The sequence below is a fragment of the Alligator mississippiensis genome, chromosome 1 (assembly GCF_030867095.1).
Source record: "Alligator mississippiensis isolate rAllMis1 chromosome 1, rAllMis1, whole genome shotgun sequence".
NCBI classification, from domain to species: Eukaryota; Metazoa; Chordata; order Crocodylia; family Alligatoridae; genus Alligator; species Alligator mississippiensis.
This window is the reverse complement of record NC_081824.1, coordinates 292,188,122-292,201,301: the sequence shown is the minus strand read 5'-3', so window position 1 is coordinate 292,201,301 and position 13,180 is coordinate 292,188,122. Positions and strand designations below refer to the sequence as shown.

General features: G+C 44.2%; 1 protein-coding gene across 3 annotated transcripts in view; it reads left to right on the top strand.

Moving 5' to 3' along the window:
* Positions 1–13,180, top strand: part of LOC102567665 (trifunctional purine biosynthetic protein adenosine-3) — a 50,290-nt gene that overhangs the window by 29,610 nt on the left and 7,500 nt on the right. For all 3 annotated transcript variants that reach the window (XM_019476076.2, XM_019476075.2, XM_014598997.3), the window contains exons 13-18: positions 2,866–2,975; positions 7,275–7,473; positions 9,651–9,899; positions 10,252–10,404; positions 11,612–11,815; positions 12,581–12,712. In XM_019476076.2, the coding sequence (XP_019331621.1) occupies positions 2,866–2,975; positions 7,275–7,473; positions 9,651–9,899; positions 10,252–10,404; positions 11,612–11,815; positions 12,581–12,712 (1,047 nt within the window). The remainder of the gene's footprint in view (positions 1–2,865; positions 2,976–7,274; positions 7,474–9,650; positions 9,900–10,251; positions 10,405–11,611; positions 11,816–12,580; positions 12,713–13,180) is intronic.

Below are 13,180 nucleotides of genomic sequence, written 5' to 3'. Positions count from 1 at the left end.
CCGGCTCGTGTGGCTGTAATGGCGGCTGCGTCTGCTGCTGCGGTCCCAGCTCTGACGCCACCGTCCCTCCCGGGGGTGAGTAGCCCAGCCCGTGGCTTTCTTGAGGGGGTGTTGTTGCCCCCCTGTCCTGCCTATCCTCCGCCTGTACCCATGACGGCGGCCCGTCGCCGTCACACTACCCACTGGAGAAACAAAGGTATTTTTGGTGATATCCTTTATTGAACCAACTATATAGCTGAGAGTAGTGTTACAGAAAGTTTATGGCACAGAGTGCCCTTCCCGAGGGCTGTGCCTGAGGAAGGGCAATTTGTGCCCAAAGGCTTGTCTAACATCTCTCCGAACTCTGTAGCTGGTTCAGTAAAAAATATCACCAAAAAAACTCTTGCTTCTTTCATTTTCTTGACCGCCATTGCTTACAGCGATACTCCAGTCCTACTAGCCATGTATAAGAAGTAGAATTACCTCAGTTATGCATACAAGACACCCATGTATACTGGGTTTCAGATTTTAATAATTCCTTAATCTGCTTTTACAAAAAACTTTATGTATGAGAAGGGTTGAATATTCTACAGTAATTTTATTGAATGTGTAATTACAAGGCTCTGACTGTTAAGCCTGATGTAGTTATTGGAAAAGAAATTCTAAGAGGCCTGGGAACTCTGCTTCAAGGCCTCATCCCAACAAAGCATCGAGCATACGTATAACTGCCCCACTGTGGGACTGATCACCAGGGATCCTGGTTTTCTCTGATTTAAAACTATCCCCAATTTTTGGTTTAAAAACAAGTAACCCCAAATACATATTTTTCTGTGATTTTTAGATGAAACACCACTAATATAAAGATTATATATATACCTCTAATATAGATAGATAGATAGATATAGTGGTATTTCATTTAAATCATGGAAAAATGTGGACTTGGGGTTACTTATTTTAAAATCAAAAGTCCAACCAAAAATTAGGGATTTTTTTAAATCGGAGAAAACCAGGATCCCTGCTGATCACACAGTTAAATATGTGCTTAACTGTTTGGCTGGATTAGGGCATAGCTGCTCTGGTTTTAGTACTGCAAATGCCCAGTTTTACTTATAGAACTCCTATTGACTACCTTAGTATTTCTGCATTTGGAGAACTTGTAGGAATGGTACCTGAGTGACTACATATATGTGGCTGTATGAGGTGGTGAACAGTCAAGACAAGAGCATAATTTAGAAATCTGTATTTTTGCTTATTGCAGTATTGTCCTATGTTTCTTAATCCTATAAGGCGCAACCTAGTTTGGCAGAGACTAAGGCCCCTGACAGATTGTGATTTAAAGGTGTGATGGGATCTGATGTGGGATTCCAACAATTGCATTTCCTGCCATACCACATGTGCATGGCAGGAAGTGCAGTTGTGGGATTCAGCATCAGAGCACATCGCACTATATTGCCAGGAGCCCAATCCCAGGCTCCTCCTGCACCAGTGAATAGCAGGCTTGGCTCCCTAAACTACCCTAGTTGGGAACCCCTATCAGCTCATTGGTGCTCCCAGCTGTGGGAGCGCATGGAATCTTGAAAGGCTCCAGTGTACTTCAGAGGAGTACAGGAGTACTGGCCACATGTTCAATTAAAGGCATAATAGGAATCAGCCACAAAGTTATTACTAGGCATTGTGGTTTACTGTTCACTGCGGTAAAATGCAGCTTCTCATTTGAAGGAGAAAAATGCAGATTTTCTCCTTTAAAGAAGAAAACACAGGAAACAGTGGGTTTCCCCTTGTAGGCTGGCAGAGTTCCAGGAGGGCAGCATGGCCAGGAGCCCCTAGCCTGCAGTGGGCCGCCTGTATTCACACCCCCCCCCCCCCCCCCATGGACTCCACTCTGTCTGTGCTGCCCATGGGGGAGGGGAAACTGGGCTCCGTGCTCTGCTCTAGCTGCAGCAGCCTCCAGCGCCTACCACAGGTGGCAGCTGGAGCTCAGGTGCTGTTGAAGGGGTGAGGGGGAGGCTGTGGACCCGTATCCCTGGCCCTGTAGCCCTGGCAGCTGGGGGCCCCCTCCAGCAGGACTGAAGCGGGGGCTTGTGGGTGAGGAGTGCAGGGCACCAGCAGGGCCAGGGGGGCTGTGGCTTGGGAGTGAGGGGCAATGGCATGGGTAGGGAACCAGCATATCAGGGCTGGCAGTGCCACAAAGCAGTGGAGGGAGAGCTACAGCTGGACCTACACATCCTGGTGAGTGAAGGGGGGCAGGTGGAGCTCTAATTTTCCATGATAGAAAAACCACCAAATCAAACGTCAAAATGTATAGGTATTTAGAATGTATTTTATTATAGTAATTGAGGCACTGGTAGGCTTCCAAATTGCTTTAAAATTGTAAATATATCAATAAAACATTGTGTTCAACTGATAACTATATGTATAGTGGTGTTTCATTTTAATTGTGGGAAAATGCAGATTTGGGGGGTTTTAATCAGAGAATTTGAAATTGTGTCTGTGTCGTCGTGTTTCCCCCGCCCCCCTTTAAATCAGAAATTTTGCCATTTTTAATTGGAGAAAACCAGGATGTCTGTTTATTACACACATTTTGTGTATTAAATTTGTGGCTTATTCCTTGTTTTATAATACCATTTAATTGAATGAACATGTGGCCAGGTCACTACTTAAGATGTGATTAACAAGTTAATCACATTTTAACAATAACGTCTGTCTGGGGGTTAGATGTCCAAGGTGTGGGGGAGAGGGGAGAGAGAGTCTCCTGATTCTTTCTGATGATTAAAGAGCAGTGTTCATGGGGTCAGAGGGATCTGATTGCAGGGAGGAGGAATCTTGAAGGATCTCCTAGGAATCAAAGTTTAATTCACTTATCTTTTCTCCTCTTCTGGTTGGCAGGTTGCAATGCAGAACTTGGAGGATTTGCTGGTCTCTTTGACTTGAAAGCAGCTGGCTATGAAGATCCTATCTTGGTATCTGGAACTGATGGCGTTGGAACAAAGCTCAAGGTAATTTGAAACCCCTGTGAAGCAAAAGATGTCCATATTGGTGCTGAAGTTATTAATAAAGGAGAGCTTAATGTCCTGGAAGAGGCATGTTAAGATTTAAAAAAAAGAAAGAAAGCAAAAAACAAAAAGAAAGACCCCAGCCTTTTCTGATCTCAGCAAGATCTTTAACTACATGTCTAACTCCAGGACCATAAATGTCCTACCGAAGTTAGGTACTACTCAGGCATAAAATCAGGCACACACTTAAACTCCCTGCTGAACCATAGCCCCTACATCCACCACTCAGAGTCCAGGCACAGAGAACACTCATAAGATTACACCAGTGGTTCACAAACTTTTTAGACTCAACGTGCCCCTTGTGGGACTTAGCAGTCCCACATAAGTTTTATGAATTGAGCAATGCTTACCTCTTTGTAGAGGGGTTAGGGCAGGGGTGGGCAAAATATGGTCCACAGGCCAGATCTGGCCCACCAGCTCATTGGATCCAGCCTGCAGGCAGGCACCCAGCAATTAATTGCATCTCACCCTGCTGATGGCTCCCCTTTCTGCGTTCTGCATGAGGCTGAGTCCCACCTGCTCCTCCCTGGGGCAGCATGTGCTGCACTTCTATCCTCCCCTGCCAGAGGGCACCAGCTGCAGCCAGCAGGTACAGCTTCCAGGTAGGGCTGCTGCTGCTACCCAGGAAACTACTGGGCTTCCCTGGCCTCCAGTAACTCCTCCTTTTGTCCCTACTGCAGTGCTCTGGGCAGGAGGTAGGGAGAGGAAGCTGCAGCACTGAGGGAAGCGGGGCTCTGCCTGCAGCTTGTTTTGGTCCTGCTCATGCATGGCTGGGTGGGGGAGTGTGTGGATGGAGGAGGGTGGGTGAAGGAGCTCCGCTGCTCACAAAGCCCTGCCGGGCAGGCACAAGACAGGCAGGTGAGATGGGAGGAGCAGCAGCAGGAGCCAGTATGGGCTTGGTTCAGCCCTGCTGGGCAGGCATGGGACAGGAAGGTGGGGTGAGTATGGCAGCAGGAGCCAGTGTGAGTTTGGTGCAGCCCTGCTGGACAAGTGTGGGTGCCAGGCTTGGCTCCCTGTCCTCCCTCCCTTCTCCTAGGGGCTTCTCTGGCTGCCTGCTGGCGGCAGCTGCTTTCCCTGCCTTTTCAATGTGCTGCGAGCCAGGCAGACAGCGCCAGTTTCCCTCCCCTTCTCCCAACCTGTGAAGGGATTGGGTTCAGCAATGTCACAAAGAGCCCCATCACCATACCCACACACCCCAACCACACATCCCAGACACCTCTACACCCCCCCACCCTCCCCACACCTGCACCCAACAGTTCTACAACCCACACCTCAACCACCCCCACCCCACACACACATCCCACTCCCACACCTAGATCCACACTCCACGCACACACTTCCCACACCCCCCCACCTGCACCATACCCCCCAACCACTCACCCTCCATATAGCCCCCTACCCCATCACACACAATGTACAAACAACCTCCCACACACACCCAAGGGGTACTTCTTGGGAAAGGGGAGAGACTTCTGGTGGAAAGGTCAGGGGTTAGGGGGTGGGATTTCCAGTCACAAGATGGCAGCCAGGGGGCAGGGCACTGGTCAAGGGGTGGAGCTACCCTTGCAGGCCTCAGCCCTTGATGCCTTCCCAAAACTTGTTAAGTGGCCCTCCAGCCAAAATAATTGCCCACCCCTGGGTTAGGGGAACAGCCAAGCGTCAATATCATTATCTGCTTCTCTCTCACACCTGGCTTATCTCCTCACATGGCACTCTTCAAAGGATCTCCCAGCACCTTGGCCAAGAACTGTTGGATTACAGTGGTTGTTGGGTATTTGTGCACTGTGGGCCATTTGCCTTGTTCTCCTCTTTTCCCACCTCAAGAAATTTGTGTACTCCCTAATCATAAAACAGAACAGTCCCCCTAATCAGATCAGAATTGTGGAGCAATGCTAATTTATTGGAGCTGAGGGTCTGACTCATAGTCTTGTATTTAACATCCTTGTCCAAAACAGCAGAATAATAAAGATTTAATGCAGGGCAGCATGAACTGTGGTTCCCCCTCTGCCATTCTGTTTTCCTGTTCAGACTCTAAAACAGTGGTTCTCAACCTTTTTGGACTTGAGGCACCCCTTCATAATTTTTATGAATTGATTGACACCTAGTCTCAAAATCGAATCTATATATCACAGTTCTTACCTCCTTGCAGAGGGGCCAGGTAGTGGGAGTGGGGGATCATTCAAGCAGGGACAAGCCTGTGCCTGTGCTTATCTACTTAGTTTATCTGCTTATCTCTTCTCACACCTTGGTATCTTCCTGCATCCTGCAAAGGATCTGGTGGCACCCAGATCTCAACTGGCACCCTGGTTGAGAATCACTGCTTGAGAAGTTGTGCTCTTGCTAAAGAGGCTGATTCTGCTACCTGCATTCTTAAATTCCTGTTAAGCCCATTGGGAGCTGCAGGTACACAAAAGCAACATGACTGACTTATTCCAAATTTGAATGCTCTCCAAAAATTATACAGCAGTCCATTTTTATACATTTTATATAGAGGTATCAGCAATCGGAAAAATGAAGGTAGGCAGTAGTAAAATGAAAAGGTTATACTGAGGTGAACTTTAGCTCTTAGATTCTCTCCACTTTAAAGTGACACCAAAATCTACATTGCAGCTTAATCAGAAGCCATGTTTTGCACACTCTACCTCCATTATGCAACTACGTAATCTTAACCCTTGTTCCCCTTTTCCAGTGATTAAAGTAGATTGAAGGAAGAAGGAAAGCTCTTGCTAAGACAGAGCTGTGTGGGAGTACTTTGTAGCTAAGCCAGAAATAGGAAATGAATGCCCCTCTGCTGTTAGAAAAGGAAAGGAGGCTGCTTGTCTTACCTCTTCATTTGATCTCCTTACTCTTGTTATATCCCCTGGTGCACATTATCCCCCATATCCTGCAAAATCTGCAATCAGGAGCCCTTTCTTATTCTGTGTTTGTTGAAGTGGAGGGCAGTTCTGACTAGGCCTTTTTAAAACACGATCCTGTTTAATCAATCTAACTTTGAATTTAGTCCATCACTTATTTTCTTTAGGAAATAGGGGAAAGTTTTCTCAGACTTGTGGTTCTTGAGAATCAAAATGTTGTGAAGACCCTGCTAGTTCCACTGACTTCCATCTGGTTTACTAAAACCTACCCACATCACTGGGAAACATCATGAGCATGGATTTTAGATTTCCATTGCCAAAATGTTACAGGGCTGCAAGTATTTAATAATTCCTAGCATCAGGCTCAGTGTTGCTATCGCTGCCATTTTATTGTAAATTTCATGGTATTGGATGCTTTAAGTAACAGTGTAACTCCTGGAAGTGGGCAATTACAAGAGAATCTTGGCTTTTATTTAACAAAATATCTAGTCTTTATGAGTCAGTCAGCATGACCACAGTAACGTTAACTGTCTTCTTTTTTAAAATGTTTCTCTAAAATCTCGATTATCTTAAAAAAAAAATCTCATTATTTTCAGGGCCCAATTCATGATTTCCTTAATTTTTGGAGTTGACAGTATTGCAATATTGACAATCTGCAATATCCAGATTCTTGACTATTATTTAGGCACCAAATTTTAACCACAAAAATTCAGTAATTTGGATGTTTATCAGTTTTCCTGAATTTCTTCCCCTGCAATATGGGGATAATTATATTTTGCATCCTCATTGAAATGTTGTGACACTTAACTTATCCATTGGCAAAGCACTATGAAATCCCTTGAAAGGTGCTAAAAATGTGAAGGGTACTATTTTTAAAGTGAATCTTAGTGTCATCTACAGTATCTTCATTCTCAGTCCCTAAAAGGTTTCTGTCATTTTCTTAGTGTGTTGCCCCCGCTCAACCTAGCGAAGCCTATTGGTCCTTAAAATCCTTATTGGAAAGCTGATTGGTCATATCCTCATTTTATTTGCTAAATTGCAGTTTTGACAACTGAACAATTCTTTTCTATTATTACTTTATCATGTAAGGAACTGTCATAGCCACAGGCATGTTAGACTACTGTAAATGGGAGGGGAAATATTCATAGACTCTGTGTTAACATGTGACTCGTATAATAAAAAATGTGAGATTCCTATGTCCTGTCTCATGTCAGTGAGAGCTAGGAGAGCATACACTCTCATTTGAAAGGAATTAGCTATTTTTTATGGTTTTCAGAAAGTGTCCATATAAACATGAAGACTTTTGTTGCCTTCCTTTGCAGTATCTTGGTGCTTGTACTTAATTTCTGGAATCTCATAAACTGGTTCTCTCACTCCATTGTTGCAGATTGCACAGGTGTGTAAGAAACATGACACCATCGGTCAGGACTTGGTTGCCATGTGTGTCAATGACATCCTGGCTCAGGGAGCAGAGCCCCTCTTCTTCCTCGACTATTTTGCCTGTGGTAAACTTGACGTTGAAGTGGCTCAAGCTGTCATAGCAGGAATAGCTGAGGCTTGTAAAAAGGCAGGATGCGCTCTCATAGGTAGGAGCAGTCCCTTCCTTTGCAGGAATTTGAATATCAGTTTGCTGCTCATTTTCAAAACTGATGCTCAATGTGTTGTGTTCATTGTCTTGAAAGGTCTCGTACGTAAAGAAAAAGATTACTTGCTTTTGTCTTACTAAAAGAGGCTCTACCTACCTTCTTGGCAGATGATATTTGATTACAAATACTATCAAGAGCTCAGTAATCTACTTTTAATAATTTTCTTTTAATTTCACTGTATAAAAATGAAAACTGCATAACATCCTTATGTGCCAAGAGTATATGGATTTGAATTCTTCTTATGTTCTTGATCTCTTTCACATGTTTTGGAGAGGTGGGGATGGGGAGGGCAGAGGATGACATTTTATTCTGGTTTAGTTTGGGATGCCCAGGTTTTCAGAAAATCAATTTAATCCAAGTGTGGCAGGGCACTGTTTGTGCCTGCCACTTTAAGGGCCCAGCCAAACAGCCAGCAGGTGTTTGATTGCAGCAGCTATTTAAGATCCCTGGCTGCCTATATAAATAGATCAGTTCACTGCTGGCAGGCAGGCAGTAACATCGCTTGGCTGCAAGGCTGCTTGGAACATCCTGGAGGTAAGGGAGGAGCTGTAGGGGATGGCTAGGAGGCTCTTGGTCCCAGGCATGACCTAAAACTGCACCCTGCCAGAAGTGGGTAGCCTGGTGGGGCTCTCAGTGGCGCAGGAGCCCTCAGGAAATGCCAGGCCAGTTACCACCATGGTGAAAGGCGGGTCGGAGCGCCTTGATAACCCCAGCTCCCACAACTGGGTGGGTTACCCCCTAGTAGGAACCAGATGGCTGACCCAGGAGAAAGAGTGGGGCTAGAGGCTCAGAGCCCTGATGTAGAGTACCCTTGACTGGTCAATGCCGGGGCCAGTACCATTGACTGGTCAATGCCTGGGGGGACCATGCCCGAGAGGGGAAATAGTTTCAGGGAGCTAAGGAGCCTGAATGAAGGCAGGGTAGGCCACCCGACTGGAGGGATCTTAGAGGGGTCCTGATTGGAGGATTCTGGGGTGCAGTGCGGGGGCCGGTGAGATTAACTTCTGTGGATGCTATCTGTGAGGCTTGGGCTGCAGTGTAGGGGAGGAACGGAGCTGCAGATAGCGCCCCCTGGCATCGGAGCAAGAAATGGGCAGCCTCCCGCCTAATTAAAATAATTAATTAACAACAAGGCATGGCAGACGAGAAGGCAGGGGGTTGGCCCAGAACAGGTGGGTGGGGCATTGGTAGATCAGCCCTGAGAAGGCCCCCTGTTACACCAAGATATTAAGATCTAAATGTAATCATTTTCCTATTTTAACTTCATAACATACTAGATGAGATATTTTATTAACAAATAATGAATGCATTCTATTTTTAATGTTTAAACATTTAATAAAAGTATTACATTGGTTCACTTGAATCTTGTGACCGTTTTACAATATAACGTTTAAGTCACTCAACTCAAATTCTCTGTAACAAAATAAAACAAACCAAAACATCAAAAAACACCCCCACCATCTTTTAATTTAAAAAAAATGCTCTATATAAATCTGTACTTCAGAAAAGTAGTTGCATATAGGCTTATGTTCTAATACAGAGAAATCACAGAATTGTTTCCACCCTTAGTTCTTTTTCATGGACCTTGAAAAGTAATTATCTTTCTCCTACAGCTGAAAAGTTAATTATGATGTTTCAGTGCAAACTTATTTGCATAAGAATTTGGGATAGTCTTTTTTACTGGTGTGAACAAGGAGCAGACAGATAAAAAAATCCTTGCATTCAAATCCACATAGAAACACCCTGAAGGAAAAATCAGGGGCAAACTTAGGTGTATAGTGCTTGCAGTTAATCAGGGGTAGCCATTTTGCAGATACACTACTCTACTACCCTCACCTCTGCCACCTAGTGGCCAGACATACCTACTGCATGCAACTACTGTCTTTTGTTGCACTTCTGTCCATTGCAGACTGCAGCGTAACTTATCGGTATGCTGCAGTTTACCAATAAGCATATTGTTATAAGCAAGTTCTATAACATGTGTTATTGGGTTTTTTTGTGTTTTCAGCTTTGATGTCTCATTTTAAAATGTGTTTATTTTCACCAGGTTGGAAACATTTTGATTAATAATCACAATGTCTTTCCTACCCTTTTTTTCCCTTTCTTGTTCCCCACAGGGGGTGAGACTGCTGAAATGCCTGGGATGTATTTGCCTGGAGAGTACGATCTTGCTGGCTTTGCAGTGGGTGCAGTGGAACGAGGACAGATGCTTCCTCAGCTGGAGAGAATTGCTGATGGGGATGCAGTCATTGGAATAGCTTCCTCTGGGGTTCACAGCAATGGGTTTAGCCTTGTCAGGAAGATTGTAGAAAAGTCATCTTTAGATTTCTCCTCTCCAGTCAGTGGCTCTGGTGACCAGACTTTAGGTAGTGTCTTTACTTTAAATAACTCTTCTCCATATCTATCAGAGTGTCATAAATAGTTTCCAACATAGCTTTTTCAAGGAATTTTTTAATGGCTTTACTACTGCATGCATATGCCCTTCTCTGCCTTCTTCCTTTAAATAACTGCTGAAACAATTAAGGCTGAGGAGCAGATGAGTCAATACAGTAGTGTGTTCTACAAGAGGAAGATAATGTGTTTTTTCTTTTCTCTTCAGTGTACTCTAATACAATTGTTGTCCATCTGTGTCCAGTAAAGGAATGTTTTACATCTTCCTTAATTTCTTTAAATTAACACTGCTGTAATCTCTCTTTTTTTCTTCTTTTATATCTGAAGGAGAACTACTGTTAACCCCAACTAAGATCTACAGTAAGACACTGTTGCCCGTCCTTCATTCGGAGCACGTTAAGGCCTATGCCCACATAACTGGAGGGGGTTTGCTGGAAAACATCCCTCGAATCCTCCCAGCCTCTTTTGGTGTTGTTTTAGGTAAGAAATATAAGGACAGTATATAAATCTAATAAATAGATTTAAATCAATATGGAAGTTTCTTGGCATGCTACAAAAGGTAGTGACTTGCTGACTTAAGCCTGTGTCCTCCTATTTAAAATATGGTTTATCTTTTCTAATTAGATCTTTATGAGTTTCTTCTTCCAAGTACTTTGTAGCCTTAAGATTGCAGTCTTTCCTCCCTTAAACTTGCTTCCCTTGGTCATGTTTTGGATAGGATTTATTTGTCTAAGGAACCCCTATCAAATAAGAAAAAATAATTTAAAGACAACCCAAAGGTGATTAGCTACCATTTTGTGACATACAAGATCAGCAGATCCTGAGCAAAAATATATGAGGTATTTGATTTGCTATATAGTGCAGTTAGCAGCTCACAAGCAGAGAGTATGGACCAAATACTTTTGGTGCTTTTTAGACTTCTGGTGCTAGTTCTAACTCCTCACATCTCAAAGTGTTTTACATTTGTTAATTAATCTTCACAACCACCTCATTGGCAGGTTTGAAAAAATCTAGGCACAGAAAGGCTAAGTGACCTGCACAGGACCTCACAAGCCAGAATCCCATTTTACTTTGAAAAACTCCCATTTGGACACAGTCATATCACTGCAGTTTTTTGGCAGTTGCATGCAGTTTGGACAGTTAAGTTCCCTGTGCGGATCATTGGTGTCCAAACAGCTGCTGTGCCTGTGCGAGTAGGCTGTGCTCTGGCTCCATATGCATGTTCTGAGCACAGCCCCACAAAGTTCAAGAGGAGGAGAAGGACTTGTACAGCAGCACAGATCTGTTTGCTTCAGATGGGGGCAGGGGTGTTACCTTTCAAATTCAAAAGTGCCCATCTCTCACTTCATGTGTTCTCTACATCCGAGCTGTCATTCTTCTAAAACAGGATGTTTCAGAAGCAAAAACAGCTTCTGAAATACCTAGAGAGCCTATACTTAATTACTAGGTGTGGGTTGCAGCTAAGTAACATAATTTCTTTCCTTCATTCCATGGGCTGAACTACATTTCTTAACACTCCTAGTCCCTGTTGATTGAGAGACATGAACTAGACTTTAATCCTGCTTTTGTGCCTGGCAGCAAAAATTAGTGGGCCTTACATTGAACTAACCATTCTGCATCTATGCTAAATAATTTCTACATTTGTTTTAATTTTTTTAAAGCAAATTAGAGTTTCAACTATTTTCAGATGCTCGTAGCTGGAAGATGCCTGAAATTTTTTCCTGGCTTCAAAATGAGGGGAATCTTTCAGAAGAAGAGATGGCTCGAACATTTAACTGCGGCATTGGTGCCGTCTTGGTGGTACAGAAGGAGATGGTTCAGCAAATTTTAAAAGATGTACAGAGACATGAAAAAGCCTGGGTGATTGGAAGAGTTGTCTCTGTATGCACAGGTTATGGGGGTTTCATTTACCTAAAACCTATGGAGCTCAGTTCCCTCGTATATACCTCCCAGTATAAATTGGTGTGACTTTACTGAGATTACCAGAAGATACTACACAGCATTTGCTATACTGACATGCTGAAAGAATAATTTCAAAGGCTGTGTCCAGACAAGCATGGACATGCAGTATCTGTAGCACCACACATTGCATATGCAGGCATTCCCCGCATTGCTACCTTGCAGCACAGGGGATTTTTTTTGTCCCCGGTAGATCTTGGGGTCAAAAAAACCTACACCCCCCAAAAAACAGACCAGCGCACATGGCAGCAGTGCATGCTGCCCAAAACCAGAGCCTGGCCTACTGGAGCCACACTCTGGCTGCCAGCCAGGCTCCCAGCTGCAGGAGTGCTGTGGCTGCATCTCCTCAAGGCCCCTAAGACCCAGGTAAAGCTGCTGGCCCCAGCCTCCCCTACGCCACCCAGGATAACCTGCTGTGTGCCAGAGCATGGGTGGCACAGGTGTTCCCTGGGGACAAGTAGCATCAGCACGAAGTGTGACACTGCTATTTGTCCCCTGGGAAACAAACGTCCATGCTCGTCTGGATGAGGCAAAAGACTCCAATTGCAGTGTATAGAAAATGTGCTTAGCAGTGTTTGATAAATGATCTTCAGAAGTTATAAGATGCTGCTACTCTAATTTTCAGAAGAACTGAATGCCTTTTAAGATCTACATACTTGTTTTATTTACATATAACATTTTTCTCTTTTGAATTAAGACTCTGCCTGTGTTAAGGTCAATCATCTGATGCAGGCCCTACTAGCAAACAGGTCATTGTCTTTGCACAGCCATATCCAAGGCAAAATGCAAACAAACAAAGTGAAGGTTGCTGTCCTCATCTCTGGAACAGGTGAGATCTTTGCATTCCACACTAGAAGACAGACAGCTGCTGAAGAAGGCAAATGGGCCTGATCCAGAACCCTTTGGAGTTCCTGCTAGTCTTTCCATGGACTTGAGCGGGCATGCCATCAGGCAGGGAAGATGGGTTTTGGCTTAGGCCATTTTGAATCGGCTACAGTATGATTTTATGCTGCCAACTGGTTGTGAAGTGCACCTCTGTCACTTCTGTCTGCCCACTTTTGTAAGTCATCAGCTTTAGATGATCAGTCACCACTCTGCATCATCACAGGGACTGCAACATTATCTTGTCAAACAGAGACCAACATTTCCTTCTTTATTCTGTAGACATGACAGGAAGACCTACAGTTTATAACCATTCTCAATCATAAGAAATACGCTAATGTTCATACACCTCCACAGAGTGTGTTTTATGCAAATGCATCATTTCATGGCTTATCAAACCCTTCCAATCCAGTAC